The sequence below is a fragment of the Pectinophora gossypiella genome, chromosome 13 (assembly GCF_024362695.1).
Source record: "Pectinophora gossypiella chromosome 13, ilPecGoss1.1, whole genome shotgun sequence".
Lineage (NCBI taxonomy): Eukaryota > Metazoa > Arthropoda > Insecta > Lepidoptera > Gelechiidae > Pectinophora > Pectinophora gossypiella.
Genome location: NC_065416.1, coordinates 9,184,689 through 9,200,251, shown reverse-complemented (window position 1 = coordinate 9,200,251; position 15,563 = coordinate 9,184,689). Strand labels below are relative to the sequence as shown.

Below are 15,563 nucleotides of genomic sequence, written 5' to 3'. Positions count from 1 at the left end.
CCTGATCAAACCAGGGACAGTCTCACGAAAGTGACTTTTGTTAAACTTGTACCGGGAATCGAACCCAGTACCTCCAGACCGTGATATCAACGCTCCGCCACTGGACCACAGAGGCCGTTATTATTTAACGTAATTGATAATAACACTTTTGCTTTTAACTGATCTGAATTGTCCACCGGAACTGTCAAATGTTACAAAATACACCTACAGGTGTCAGAGTCAGACCGATGCATGGTGAAGGGTTCGTCATTTATCGTGGAGATATAGAAACAAAAAATATCTTGTAGAAAGTCCACTTTTGAAGACTTTCCAGATTGTTAGCTTTGGACGTACATACCTACAGGGATAATTATAAGAAATCAAAAACACTTATATTGTATTGGCTTATTAAAGTAACTTTTATATTGGCTTATTAAAGTTACACAAAATAGGCAAAATATTATTAACATAATTTTAAAAAATACCACTTCAGTCAAATGCATATAAAGTAACAATGGTCAAGTTGGAGTACTTTTTATAAAAGCCTTCTTGATCTCACGTCCTAAAGCCGCCCCCAGCGGCGGTGGCACCGCGTTTCCTATCTGAAAACAATTTGAAATATCAATCTGAAATAATATATGACATATTTTTATAAATGCATGAGTAATTTATGAGTGTTAGTGACACCGGTTTCCCTCATTCAGCGCTTATCGCTATCGACCCACTAGGGTTGATTAATTCTTTCAAATATTTTTCCTCTCAGACGACGCCCTGAGCCGAGGTTCGCGCCCAACTGGGCACCCTCAGGCCTGTTGTCTTAAACGTTGTACCGGGTGAGAGCCTTCAGCGCTCCCCATTTGTCCGGCCAAGTAGTTAATGCCATCTGAGGCAAATCTACAATAAGTCACTTCAAAAAAAAAAAAAACAAGTGACACCGTAACAAAAACTTTGAGCGATAATTGCGACCAACAAATGGCTTGTGTCTTTTCTAACTTGATGCACAATGATGGGCTAATCGCCATCAGACTTAAATCCAACTTCTTCCAACTTCAACACTTCACTTCTTCTTCAACTTCTTTCTTTTTCCTTCTTCTTTCTTCCTTTTGTTGTGACTTTCGTACCCCATTTTGGTATACGCGCGTGTGTTTATGTCTGAATATACCTAAATCTTAAATCGGTATCGGTATATTACCTGTCTATGCTTATCCTGTATGGATCCAGCGAAGATGTAAGTGTCTCGGAAGCCCTGAGACCGCGCGCACTCCCGCACGGACACCACACGGTTCTGCTCCGGATGCAACACCCGGCCCTGTTTGCCCATAGGCTCGGGATCCGTCACCGTCGTGCTAAAGTAACCATCCCACGACACGCGACCTGCCAATGTGTTGAGCATTATATTACACACAGTGTATAATAATCTGGCTTTATTTTTAGGTAAATGTAAAAACCAGGTTGTTGACGTTCTTAAGTCAGGTACATATAGGGTCTTCAATTAGTTTTGTGTGCAAGTGAAATATATGTCTGTAAAGCTGCATTAGTTTAATGAGATATTCAAATTCTGAATTTGGAAAGAAGTTATTTAGTTCTATTTACCATAGAGACCAGCCCAGTTGTTGTGTCGATTGCCTGTGTGCGGCAGACACCAAGGAATCAGTGTGTTTTCCTGTTTATCATTCGACGAACAAGTCCCTCCCGCCGCGCACGCGCACACGCCCCGCAGCGCTCCCGACGATGACCGACCATTCTTCTTGTCGTCGTACCGATATTGCAGGACCTGCAACACAAAATACAAGTGAACCGTTATTTGCGCCCTAAATCTTAGATAAAGAAGAGTAATTATTTTTTATCTACCTTGCACTTGGTTCCGTCTGACAGAGTAACAGATATATTAGGAAGGTCCCTCCAATCCGAGCCAGGAGTGGTAGGCACTCTGCAGATTCTCGCTTGTATCAGTGGAGCCATATTTTTACAAATGTGATCTCGCAGTTTTGTACTCTCGTCTTTGCTTCTTATCATACGCTGAAAGTGACTTTCAGGCATAGAACCGTAGTCTATCTCCAATTTATTTGCACCATTACAGATTTCTGGTAAATCGCTCATAGCATCATGTATAGTGCATGTTCTCCTTGGAGCCGACTCGTCCCACTGGCTGTTTGTCACGAATCTTTTACCGTCGATAGTAGCTGTGAGAGAACATGCGCGCCTACTAAATACATGAGTTGGTTCTGGATACAGCGGCAGTTTATAGCCAGGTGCAGCGGCTAAAATAATAAGTCTTCGCCTGGTTTGTGGTACGCCATAATTTCCAGCTTGCAAAATTCCAAAAGTGCACTGGTAACCCATATCCAGTAATGTTCTGAGAGTTAGTTTCAGAACCATTCCTTTCTTGAATGCAACAAAATTCCTGACATTTTCGAGGATGAAATATTTTGGTCTATAATAATCACAAAATGATAAGTATGATGCCACTAGGGAATTTTTGAAATTAGAATATTCTCTTGAATTGAATCTATTCATGCCAGAAAATCCTTGGCAAGGTGGGCCACCACAGAGAAGTTCTACTTCTCCCTGCATTGGAAGGCGCAAGCCACCGGCACTATGACTGGCACCAGACATGGCATCCTTCAACAATGCATTACAGTCTTCATTGAATACTGTGCAGTTTTTGTTATTAAGTGAATAGGCGTGCGCGGCTGCTTCTAAATTTTCTATAGCCCATCTACATTCTGCTATACCAGCCTGATGTAAACCGTCTGATAACCCACCACATCCAGCAAACACATCCAGAGTTCTCAAAGGTCTAATTTTTATCTCTTCCACTTTCGTGTTCTGTTGTTCTTGTTGTGGCTTGCTGGACTTTCCTTTTCCTTTACCTTTGTCTTTACCTTTATCTGTTCGCCCAATGCTACTAGCGTGGTGTGGTACATCTACGAACTCTCCACGTGATTTATCATAAGCCATTCTAAAATAAAATCTACTGGGATCTTTTTCTAACCACTCATGAATGGAATCTTGTTCAGGAATGTTCTTTTCGTAAGTCAAAGAGCAAGGACCTACCACTGTAGAAAATGGAACTTCCACAATTTCATCACTCCAGTACACAACATTTAGATCTTCATGTTGCGGAAATCTACTGAAGGTGTTTTCAGGTCTGTACAAGACATTTACTTTGATATAGATGTCTTGAGGAACAATCAAGGGACCATCGCCAGCAGCTGTAATTGCAGCTATATAACCCAAACAAAATGGTTCGCCTGTGTCGACATTTGAGCCGCGCAAATTACTATCGCTTTTTCTATAATATTCAGGATAAACATCTTCATCAACCTTTTCTAGTTTTACCTTAGTAATATTATTGGAATTATTAAGACTGTTTTTTAATTTAAAAGTCCCTGGCTTTAAAAATACACCACAACCTTTCTTATAATCATAATCTTGCCATTTCACTAAAGACCACTCTGTTCTATTAGCTTCTTTAACATTATCAGATTTTTCTACTAATTTCTCTACTACTTTGGGTATATTTTTGGCATCACGTTTAGTCTTACGTTCACATGATGGACAATATCGGTGTTTCCTCATTTCATTAGGACAAACTGGATTTTCTGGTAAATCTTCAAAGCGAGCAGTAAATCTTTCGTAGTATTTATTGTAGAAATATGTTTTGCCATCATCCTCAAATGTATCATCATCAACTTCTTTACCACCAAGTTTAAACCAATCTTTGGATATTTCTTTTTTTTCCACAATGGCTTTCCGTAATATAGACGACAGAGGAGCGGCGTGGCAACATTTGTCTCCTAAAAAGACTTCCCTAGGGTCTCCCACTTCACCCAATACAGTTTCTGATGACCTTATAAAAACTTCGCCATGGAAATAACCCGCTTTAAGATTAAATGTTTCCTTCCACATGTATACAACTCTGGCCACTAAAGCAGGTATATTTGGTTGTGAAGTTTCCACCATAACATAGTCTCCAATTTGAAGTTCTGCACCATCAATTTCTACTTTCTCATAGTAGATTTTTGTTGAATCTGCCTTAACTGGTTCTCCAATCCACTTTATATTTCTGCTGTTAACTCCTGTTAGTTTTACTGGTACTGTATCTTCTAATTTATCTTGTATTTTCTTTTCAACCATTATTTGATAATCATCTTCATCTTCAGGTTCTGAATCCTCAGCCTGCTGCACAGCCATATTAGGGCAAAGTCTCCGAACACATGCTTTCTTAGTTCTTCCATGACCACCAAATTTGGCCATAGCCCGACAAGCATTGCACTCTCCACAATCTGGTAGCTGACAGGCCTCACAAATACCACATCTTTTTCTTCTTAAAACTAACTCATGATTTGTCTTGTCCAACTGGTTCGTAAAGAAACTTTCAAATGTTTTTCTTACTAGTGGTGTCGTTGTTGCTTTTGTCCAAGATTTTTTGTCTACTTTTTTGTAATCGATTTTAGCTCGAATTTTACGTTTCCCGAATTTTATGCCCATCAACTTTATAAGTTCTCTCATACATGGTAAGGTAATCAAAGGATCGTCATCTTCGTTTGTTTCTAAGCTGACAACTTGATCACATACAAATTGTGCATGTTTGTGAAGCATTTCCTCAGTCATTTTTTTATCATCCAGCTCTGGAATTTTCGCTTCTCTAACGACTTCGAGTAAATCTTCATAATTAGGCTGAAGATAATGAAACTCTTCCAAGTATTCTACTACAACTTTGCTTAACCATATCTTTTCATATAAATTGTTCATAAGTGGTGTGTATTCTGTACTAGGTTTCAACAAATTATACTCGCCAAATTCAGTTGAAAGTGTGATACAATTTCTGTCGCCACCATCAAATCCATGAATAAACCTGTAAATAGTATAAACATAAATCAGCTGTGTTTTAAAACCCACAATCATAAAGTGTTTAATGCTGTAACTTAAAAACTTACCATTCAATAATAGGGCCTACATCTTTTACAGGTATTGAATCCTCATCTATGTCAGAAGAGTCGGAACATATGGATTTTAAATAACCTGACATGTATATACGAACATCATTCTCAACAAGTCCACCATCAATAGGACATAGGTGCCCATGTTGATCAAATATTGAAAATCCTGTTATGTTGGTTTGTGGTCTTTCCATTATATCTCCTTCATCACCTAAAACACAAAACTGATATGAATACAATGTTACAGAATAAAGTAAATTAATCCAAGTAACATTAACTTTGTTTTCACCAAACACACCTGCAGATAAGACCAATTTCTCATTAGTCAATGCAATAAACTCTTCCACAGCATCCTGTGGGTGTCCTTGGTAATATATAATATCAGAATTATTTATAAATTGACCACAAATATTGCATTGCTCATTATCTGGAATGTTACTTTTTATTGTCTGATTTGAATTTAAATCTGAAACTTCGTTGTTTGCCTTGTCTTTGTGACCTACATTGGATTTATTAACATCTTCAACCAAATTATCCTCAGATCCTATCTTTACAGTATCACTGGATTCAAAATGTTCACTAATTTCTTTGTGATATCCATTTTCCGTTTTGTCGTCTGAACTTTCTAAACTTTTGTTGCATACATCTTGGGAACTATTTTCACTTTTGTTATTATTGTCAAGGTTTTGTATTTCTACTTCATCTACACAAGATGAATTAAAAACATGATTATTATTACAATTGTTAGTAACATCATCTGTACTGGTGTCCGATTCTTTGTTTTCTATAGTATCATTATTATTATGTTTTTGCTCAACTGCTTCTATGTTTGCATCAATTTTAACTTTTTTCTGTAAGCATAAATAAAAAATTATTAACAATATAGGAATTGAGAAAAAATAATCAATGGCAATTATTTGTAATATTTACTGACAAGTTTAACCTCTTCAATGTTTTCAGAACTCCTGCTTCTTTTCACTGGAAACATATTGGTAATGGTCAACTGTTTACTAGTACCATTCTGGGACAATCTTTGCCTTCCCCTGAAAATTAATTCCAATAACTTTTGGTATAAATGAGTAACATCTAAGTACATAAAATGAAATCACCTAATCCATATTTTAAGCCCTTCATTCAAAGTTATGAACCATTATTTACTATCATAGTGTCATCAAATACCATTACCATTGATGCAGGAAAGCAATTTTTTTTAAAATAGAACTCGGACTAATAGAGAAGAGGAGGTCTAAACTAAGCAGTGGATAGATACAGGCTGAATAGGTAGATGGAATCTGAAAGCAATATTATACCTACTGTTATGTTATACTGAAATAGAAGTAAAAACGTAATTGATATAGTTTTGCAAAATTGCTTGCCAGTGTTAATGTGATAACTGTTGAAGACTTCTTCGACGAGCGCCTGCATACCAGTACGCAGACAACTGGCCACCAGCGCGAGGAAATCGAGTTTGAATACAGAAGAAGGATTAACAAACAATAAATTCTAATATAATAGTTAAAGGGTTCTTGAGTTCACGTGACCTAAGGCGCAAGTTCTACAGGTATACTTTTTATTGCTCGACAGAAAGTGAAATAACCAATAAACATTTTTTTTGTCACAGAAGCAAAATTATACAGAAGTAACTTGATTACATACAATGCTTAATGAACTTACTTTCTAGAAAGTGCTTTGGATGTCTTCTTATCGGGAAGATTACTTTCTTCTGGAGTAACTTCATCATCCCATGATGTTGAACTCTTATTCCACGATTGGCTAGATATGCTGCCGTTTCGCATTGACGCTGGCATTTTAGGTAATCAAATTGATGCTTAAAATTATGTTATTAAAACACTATTATACATTATAAAATTCATAAATCACGGAGAAGCCAGTAAAGAAAATCAGTAGAAAAGTAAAATAGGCGCGAAATAATCTTAGAAATAAGAAACACAACAAAAAGAACGAACGAACGAGTTCAATGAATGAAAACGAACTTTTTTTTTACTTGTTAAACATTCGTCTATGACAAGGACCTTGGTCTTTGGTCCATGACTTTGGTCGATGCTCATTATCAAAGAGTAATACTACGTCCATACTCATTATTCAGAATTAATATCAAGTGGAATTTTCCATCGCAAACGTATAGAATTGAAAATAATTTAAGAAAAACACATAAAATACATGAATTTTGCGACGGAAAATTTCACATGATATTAACTCTGAAGCATGGTCTGAATCATCCCCAAAATCCCCCTCAGTATATTCGTTACGATGTCACTAACATTCTGTATATTTTATGCCTCTACCATTACATTATATTTTTTTGGGTTCGGAGTAGGAGTCTGCTCCGAGGGTGGGGGCTTAGGTTTCATCATTCATCGTCATCACCTTTCATCATTTCATTCGTCATCAAGAAAAAAAACATACGTAAGACATGGCTGTATGGGCATAGTTCCCTTTGCCTTACCCTTCGGGGAAAACCAAACCATGATCTGTCACTATCAGCTGATCAAAAGGCTTTTTTGGCGGGAAACGGGAACGGGACAGTTGCTTTCTTCATTGAATAATCTAAATAATTAATACGAAGTGGTGTTTTGTGGTTGATGATCGCATTAAGTTAGTCGGAAGACATTCGCCAGTGTTATTATATTGGAGTATTCAATAAACAAAGTGTATCTGCCTATTTTCGCTTCGTGTCAAGAAGCCGCTTCATAACTCGAAAGTTTATGCGGACTTTCGAGTTAATTCGTTTGGGGTTCGGAGTAGGAGTCTACTCCGAGGGTGGGGGCTTAGGTTTCATCATCATCACCTTTCATCATTTCATCATTCATCAAGAAAAAAAATACGTAAGACATGGCTGTATGGGCATAGTTCCCTTTGCCTTACCCTTCGGGGAAAACCAAAACAAAAAAAAAAACAGCTGATCAAATGTTTTATTTTTCATTTCAAAGGATTGTAATGTAATTCTTATTTTTTCTAAATTTGCTGACAAGAAAGGGTGTCTACAAATTCAAAGATATTACAATGCTGTCTTCATTAATGTATAAGACGAGTTTGTCGATAAGATCATATTTTCTAAGGTTATATTCATCTGTGCCTCTTCCTGATATTGATGTTGATTATTATTGCAATGTAGAAAATACTATGGAGATCATAGAAAACATAAAAAAAAGGAAAGGTGTGGGCAATATCAATCGTGTTTTGGAAACATACAATATCTTTAAACAAACTTCACCAAATGATAAATCATATTTCACTATAAGAGAGAACTTGTTTAAAGAACTTAGTACTTTGCCAAACAAAACCCACCCTTCTGTAAAAGAGTATAAAGAGGATCCGCGTTTAGTACGTGAATTAAATAAAAAGAGAGACTTTGGCAGTTATGTTCCTTTAGAATTTGGTGAAATTACAAGACGTTTGAACTTAATGCGTACTGACAAGTTAGGACAAACTTGTGGTCACAAAAGCTATTATTTTCTGGGAGAGTTAGCAGAACTAGAAGAAGCATTAATAAAGTATACTGTTTGCTCATTGTTGAAAAAAAACTTCAATTTAGTATCTGTACCAGATATTCTTCCAAGCAATGTACTGCAGAGTTGTGGGATGATGGTGAACAATGATCGAACACAGGTGGGTGGGCACTAATCCAAAATTTATACTTCTAATCTAAAAGACAGACTTAAGTTTATCATCTCCCTAGCGTTGGACCCTTTTCACAGGGTCTGCTTACCTAACCTGAAGATTTGACACTTGACAGGTCAATTTATTTACAGAAGTGAAGTGTGTGGGTTTCCATACAATGTTTTCTTTCACCGATAAGCATATGATAATTATTTAAGATCCAAATATTTGAAAATCATCAGTTTAGGTCCATCCTGGATTTGAACCTCACAATCAGTGTCAAGCATTCTTCTAAATAGGATACCAATAGCTGTAGACTTAAGCTTTTGTTACTGAAAATTAAGTTGAAATTATCTTTTAATATTTTTTTTAGATTTATTCTCTGGATCCTCTCCATCATGGACCTGATTTGTACCTATCAGGTACAGCTGAAATGTCTCTAGCAGGATTATTAATGAATACAGTCCATCAGAAACAAGACTTACCATTGAAGCTAGCTGCAGTTAGTCGTTGTTATAGGGCTGAAACTTCTAATCTTATTGAAGAAAGAGGCATTTACAGGTATTTGATTCCAGAATTACTTACAGTTAATATGGATACAAAAAAATGTTTGAAATTGATTAATTTTTACTCTTTCATTTCCTAGAGTACATCAGTTTACAAAGGTAGAAATGTTTGCTGTTACCACACCGGAGCAATCTGAAGAAATGCTGGAGTACCTTCAGAAAACAGAAGAAGAATTATTCTCTCCACTTGGATTCCATATGAAAGTGTTAGACATGCCACCTCATGAGTTGGGAGCTCCTGCTTATAGGTATAAAAAGATTTTAATTATTTAAAGCAGGTCTACATAAACTTGCATAATTTGCTTTTCGTGTTACCATGCGTCTATAAAAGTTGAGGGTTGCCCTCGATTTCTCTTCGGCACCACCTGGGTACCATACCCTTTTCATAATTGGGGAACATACTTACATAAAAAAAAGATCCCAATGAATTGAGAAGCTCCTCCTTTTTTTTAGTTTGTTATAAAAAAGTAGAAGTGCCTTTCTTTTGTGTAGAATAAGTTTTAGGGCTTATTTATGCTTTAAATAATTTTTTCAGTCCATTTGTGTTCAAATAAAGTTTGCTTTTTGCATATTTTGAATTATAAATATTTTTGCATTAACTGTCTTACAGAAAGTATGACATTGAAGCTTGGATGCCAGGGCGTAACAACTATGGAGAAGTGTCAAGTTGCAGTAACTGTACAGATTACCAATCCAGAAGACTTCATATCAAATACATTGATAAAAGCAAACTAATGTATGTTCATACTCTAAATGGAACTGCATGTGCTATCCCAAGAATGTTAATTGCATTAATAGAAACTCATCAAGATCTTAAGGGAAAAATACTTATCCCAGAGATTTTGCAACCATTTATGAATGGTAAGAAATACATTACCAAAAATACATCTATACCTGAATTAAAATTGTTGAAAATAAAGAAATAAAATAACAATAGTAGTCTTTCACATTATTTATTAATTGTTATTTGTTACATGTCTATCAGGGTTCTTTACTTTTGTTTTTCAGCTCCCTATGTTGTTTAGAAAACTTTTTCATTTTAGCTTTCAATTTCCCAATGTCCACAGTGTTTTCAGTTGAAGTAGATTGTGTTTCAAGCAATTTCTCTTCTGGTGGTATATAGTCCTTCTGTCTCTGTACATCCCTAGCACGCTTAACTTCTGCTTGTTTCTCTTCTTTCTCATGCTGACGTTTTGCTTTCTTTTGTTCATCTTTGAGGAAGTATTCTCCGGTCGCCAATTCACGGTCAATTTTACTCTCAGTCTGTGTGGGTGGGAACGGTGTGTATGGCTTCTTCTTGACCTTCTTTTTAGGTTGTTTTCTAGGAACATTTTTACTCTTGAAATTCGGCAAAAATCTATCCCAACTCTCATTTTTCAACTTTGGATCTTTCATCAATTCTCTCTTGATCATCAAACTTTTTATGTTATACATGGGGTGAATATTTTTCATTGTATCTTCAACGATACGCCTCACTTGGACTAAACCTTTGTATGGGCCAACAGCAGAGACAGTGTTGCCTTGGACAAGGACATAGCATTCTGTCAAAAGTTCTATTGATTTCAATGTCACTCCATTGGGTCCAATTAACCTCTGTCGTCGCTTTAAAAATGTCTCTTTCTTACATACAAAGGAGTTAATTTTTATTATGTCACATCCTATTTCATCTTCTAAAACGCGTACCGCTTGTTCGAAAGGAACACTTCTTGACAACAGTTTCATGAAGTCGCGAGCTTTGATAATAATATAAGGATCCCAAGTTTTTCTTGTAGTTTTCACAGTCAAACTTCCCTCGATGAGGTCTAATTCGGCGATTATATGATGCACTTTCAATACTTTTTGAACTAGCGGCCAACATTCCTTAAGGTATTGCTCACGATATTTAGGGAACAAGGTCGCAAATTTGCTTTCTTCTAGCAGGCCGTGGGGGTTATCTTCTGGAGTAAACTTGGGTATTTTCATAGCCCACGCGTTGTCTACAGGTCCAGGGTCATGTCTCTCTTCATCGGAGCCTTGATCCTGCATAGCGATCACAATTTATTCACAGTTATTACTCTTTGTTAGACACTAAAATAAACCACGCGATCACTTAAACTTGCACGCTCTATCTATATTCTATTCGGCAGAGAAAATGTTGTGAAGAGATAAAGAAGAACTACGCATACGCATGGATGACAATTGACACCTGTGCATTTTTTTTTTGTTTTATTTTTTGTTTTAGTTTTCCCCGAAGGGTAAGGCAAAGGGAACTATGCCCATACAGCCATGTCTTACGTATTTTTTTTCTTGATGATTGATGAAATGATGAAAGGTGATGATGATGAAACCTAAGCCCCCACCCTCGGAGTAGACTCCTACTCCGAACCCCAAACGAATTAACTCAAAAGTCCGCATAAACTTTCGAGTTATGAAGCGGCTTCTTGGCACGAAGCGAAAATAGGCAGATACGCTTTGTTCATTGAATACTCCGATATAATAACACTCGCGAATGTCTTCCGACTAACTTAATGCGATCATTAACCACAAAACACCACTTCGTATTAATTATTTAGATTACCCAATGAAGAAAGCAACTGTCCCGTTCCCGTTTCCCGCCAAAATGCCTGACACCTGTGCAGTTTGTGTGCAGTGCAGAGCAGGGCTGCCAGATGAAAAAATGTATTCCAAGGAAATTTTGAAATGAAATACAACTTAAAAGTTCAAAGTTTTATTAAAAATGAGAATAATTCGTTAAGAATCAAACAATAATGCAATTAAACTATTTATTAGACTTATACAAATTTTGTGAGGTCATATTTTTTAACATTTCTGTTGTTGGCTTAAACTTGGTGCAATTTTCGTTTTTTCGTATTAATTGCTTGGCTAATAATGTTCCCTTCAGTGTTTCATTAGATAAACCATTTCTAAGTTTTGTTTTGGTTAAATTGACCTCACTGAAATTGATCTTTCACAGTTTGCACTGGAATGGGGTAAACATTTTTATGTTTATGTTTTCATTTAAAGCAAATTGAGCTAGTATTTTATAATTTTCAAATTGTTTTTTATTGACGCCCCAAAACTCATCGGTATTCATAGATAATACATCAATTTTGAACAAACTTGCATGTCCTTGGGTTTTATTATTCTTGGAACTATCATGAGTGGCTGTAACGTCGGTATTTTTTTCCTGTAATTACTGGAAGCAGCATTGGTATGTTCAAGACAATCCAGTTTCGATAGAATGGGGTCATCTAAATCATATTATCTTTTTTAATTTCTTTTGCACTTGTGATTAAAAAATGCCTGCAGCGTTGAAAAAAATCAAAGCTGCCGGAACCGGAGGAACACATTTGTTTCATTACGAAATGTTGCCAGGTGCCGAAAAATCGTACACTTTTCGTACGATCGTAGTCTTGCTATCGCACATGTGTAGAAATGAATCGTACGTAAAAAGAGTACGATCTGGCAGCCCTGGTGCAGAGCAAAGTGCAGACCAGACGACCGAGACCTGAGACCGTCCTGGGACCGAGACGAGACCGACTTCCATAGACATTTTTTTTTTGTTCGGTGGTTTTCCCCGAGGGGCAAGGCAAAGAAAACTATGCCCATACAGCCAAGTCTTATGTATTTTTTTCTAAATGATGATTAATGAGATGATGAAAGGTGGTGACGATGAATGATGAATCCTAAGCTCCCACCCTCGGAGCAGACTCCTACCGCATAAACTTTCGAGTTATAAAGCGGCTTGTTGGCACGAAGCGTAAATGCACTTTGTTTATTGAATATTCCGATATAATAACACTATCGCGAATGTTTTCAGACTAACTTAATGCGATCATTAACGTTTTTGTTTGATTGGTTTTGGTTTTCCCCGAAGGGTAAGGCAAAGGGAACTATGCCCATACAGCCATGTCTGACGTATTTTTTTTCTTGATGATTAATGAAATGATGAAAGGTGATGATGATGAAACCTAAGCCCCCACCCTCGGAGTAGACTCCTACTCCGAACCCCAAACGAATTAACTCAAAAGTCCGCATAAACTTTTGAGTTATGAAGCGGCTTCCTGACACGAAGCGAAAATAGGCAGATACACTTTGTTTATTGAATACTCCAATATAATAACACTCGCGAATGTCTTCCGACTAACTTAATGCGATCATTAACCACAAAACACCACTTCGTATTAATTATTTAGATTATTCAATGAAGAAAGCAATTGTCCCGTTCCCGTCTCCCGCCAAAAAAAAGCCTTGTTTGATTGGTTTTAATGATACATGACAGTTGTTTTTTTTTTAATAATCGAATTTTACTTGGCAAAGGACTACGCGTCATGCGGCCTAATGTACAGGAGTGGGACGTGCAAAAGAAAAGGTCTTGTAACTAAGATCGGTATTATTCTACAGATTTTAATTCGACTTTGAAAACAAGTAAGTACTTATTTCAAAGTCCCAGATAAACGTAAAATCTGTAGAAAATAATACCGAACCCAGAAACAAGACCTAATGACCTCTTTTTTTAAGTTAGGGCTTGGTTCAAAATTGACTTGGCTTGGGCAAAATACAGCCATAACTAAAATTTATATTTACTAAGGTATACATGCATGCTTTTATTCGTAGCATGCATGCTAGATTGAAAACATCTATCTTACGCGGTTTAGATTTTATCATACAAATGTTTTTTCCCGCTAACTCCCGTTCCCGTGGGAATTTTGCAATATCCAGTTGCAACTAAGCTTTAAGTTAACTATGGTACCTGCATGCCAAATTTCAAGCGTCTAACTTAAGCGGTTTAGAATTTTTATACAAAAGGGTTTTCCCGCTAATTCCTGTTCTCGTGGGAATTTCGAGAATTCCTTTCTTAGTGCACCTCTACGGTACCTAAGCTACGTCCCTTCCTAATTTCAAGTGCCTACGTTTAGCCGTTTAGGCTGTGCGTTGATATGTCAGTCATTCCGTCAGTCAGTTTCTCCTTTTATATATTTAGAAGATATTTCCATCATACATGATTTCTATGTAACTTTAACCATTAAGGCTGCTCACGCGACGGAAGCTTAAAAAATGGAGTAACTTCTCCCGTTTTCCCAAAATTTCCCTTCACTACTCTGCTCCTATTGATTGTAGCGTGATGAAAAGTATACTATAACCTGCCCAGGAGTATGAAGAATAATTGTACCAAGTTTCATTAAAATACGTCCAGTAGTTTTTGTTTCTATAAGGAACATACAGACAGACAAAAATTTTACTGATTGCATTTTTGGCATCAGTATCGATCACTAATCACCCCCTGATAGTTATTTTGAAAATATATTTAATGTACAGAACTGACCTCTACAGATTTATTATAGGTAAGTATAGATTTGAAATGCCCAGTAGGCTGCAGAACGGCAATTTCATAGGTAAAAAGACCTATTATTTGTTGATTCTTCATACTTGTACAGAGTGTTAGTGACATCGTAACGAATACTGAGGGGGAAAGAGATCTCTTTCTTCTATTCCGTGTTATAAACTAAGGAGATTGTAGAGGTATATAATTTATAAAACGTATAAAATCCATATAAAAATTTTCGTGCGTCGCGTCGTTTACACTCCTACCGTTATCTTATAGAGAATACTTCGTAAACGCTTTTTTGAAAAATCACATTTTAATGTCATTTTTGTTAACAAAACTTCGCAACAGGTAAGAAGTAAGTACTCTAGTTTCAATCCAGGCAAAATTTGTAGTCTTAGTTTTGACCCTGAATGCAATTATAGTAAGTGTAGCTTATTATTCTGAGTTATTATCAAGTGGTTTTTTTTTTTTTGCAAAAGTATAGAATTGAAAATAATTAAAAAAAAACATGATTTTTGCAACAGAAAATTCCCCTTGGTATTAACATTAGAATCATGGTCTGAATCATCCCCCTCAGTATTCGTTACGGTGTCACTAACATCCTTTCTGTATTTACGTATATTTTTATTTTCCCTGTAATAATAATAATCAAGTAATAACTATACTTACTTAATTAAGTAATAGTTTACATACGAGTAAGTTCCTTAATATGAAAATATTCTTTAGCGTGGCAATTTGTCTCTCGATGAATTTATTTTGATTAAATGATTTATATATTCTATATAAATTTTGACTGTATGCGTTTAGACTTGCGTAACCAGCTAGCCTCCTAATATTACCTAACCTCTTAATTGAGGTAAGTAGGTATACTTATTTTTAATGATTACATATGGAGTCGAGGTGTGGACACTTAACAGTGGGGCTAATCCAGACAGAGAACCAAAGATACCGACATACTTAGCTCTGAAAGTTAGCAAACTGAAGCGACAGTGAGCTGGCCACATTAGTCGCAGAACCGACAACCGCTGGTGCTTGCATGCGTGTTCTGGAGTGGAGACCGCGTCTAGGGAAACGCAGTGTGGGTAGACCCGTGGCAAGATGGCGGGACGACGCAGAAGGTGGGTAAGGCTGAGGATAGGGCTT

The 15,563-nt window shown here is 36.5% G+C and overlaps 3 protein-coding genes across 4 annotated transcripts; 1 reads left to right on the top strand and 2 right to left on the bottom strand.

Annotated features, from left to right (window-relative positions):
- Window positions 1-375: 375 nt before the first annotated feature.
- On the bottom strand, window positions 376-6,904 carry LOC126371921 (DNA (cytosine-5)-methyltransferase PliMCI-like). Of its 2 annotated transcripts, none has more exons than XM_050017371.1 (8): window positions 6,600-6,904; window positions 5,869-5,968; window positions 5,224-5,776; window positions 4,923-5,136; window positions 1,831-4,840; window positions 1,573-1,753; window positions 1,172-1,353; window positions 376-581 (listed from the first exon to the last, which is right to left on the bottom strand). In XM_050017371.1, exons 1-8 carry the CDS (start codon window positions 6,731-6,733, stop codon window positions 498-500), a joined length of 4,458 nt encoding a protein of 1,485 aa, XP_049873328.1. In that variant the 5' UTR covers window positions 6,734-6,904; the 3' UTR covers window positions 376-497. The 2 variants fall into 2 exon arrangements, with proteins under 2 accessions (XP_049873328.1, XP_049873326.1); XM_050017369.1 differs by having other exon boundaries at window positions 5,860-5,968; window positions 6,600-6,903.
- A 542-nt stretch (window positions 6,905-7,446) lies between these two features.
- LOC126371925 (serine--tRNA ligase, mitochondrial) lies at window positions 7,447-10,046 on the top strand. Its single transcript, XM_050017375.1, has 4 exons — window positions 7,447-8,555; window positions 8,920-9,107; window positions 9,193-9,360; window positions 9,723-10,046. Exons 1-4 carry the CDS (start codon window positions 7,950-7,952, stop codon window positions 10,036-10,038), a joined length of 1,278 nt encoding a protein of 425 aa, XP_049873332.1. The 5' UTR covers window positions 7,447-7,949; the 3' UTR covers window positions 10,039-10,046.
- A 3-nt stretch (window positions 10,047-10,049) lies between these two features.
- On the bottom strand, window positions 10,050-11,306 carry LOC126371929 (KRR1 small subunit processome component homolog). The gene has a single exon (XM_050017379.1). It carries the CDS (start codon window positions 11,135-11,137, stop codon window positions 10,094-10,096), a length of 1,044 nt encoding a protein of 347 aa, XP_049873336.1. The 5' UTR covers window positions 11,138-11,306; the 3' UTR covers window positions 10,050-10,093.
- Between the last annotated feature and the right edge of the window lie 4,257 nt (window positions 11,307-15,563).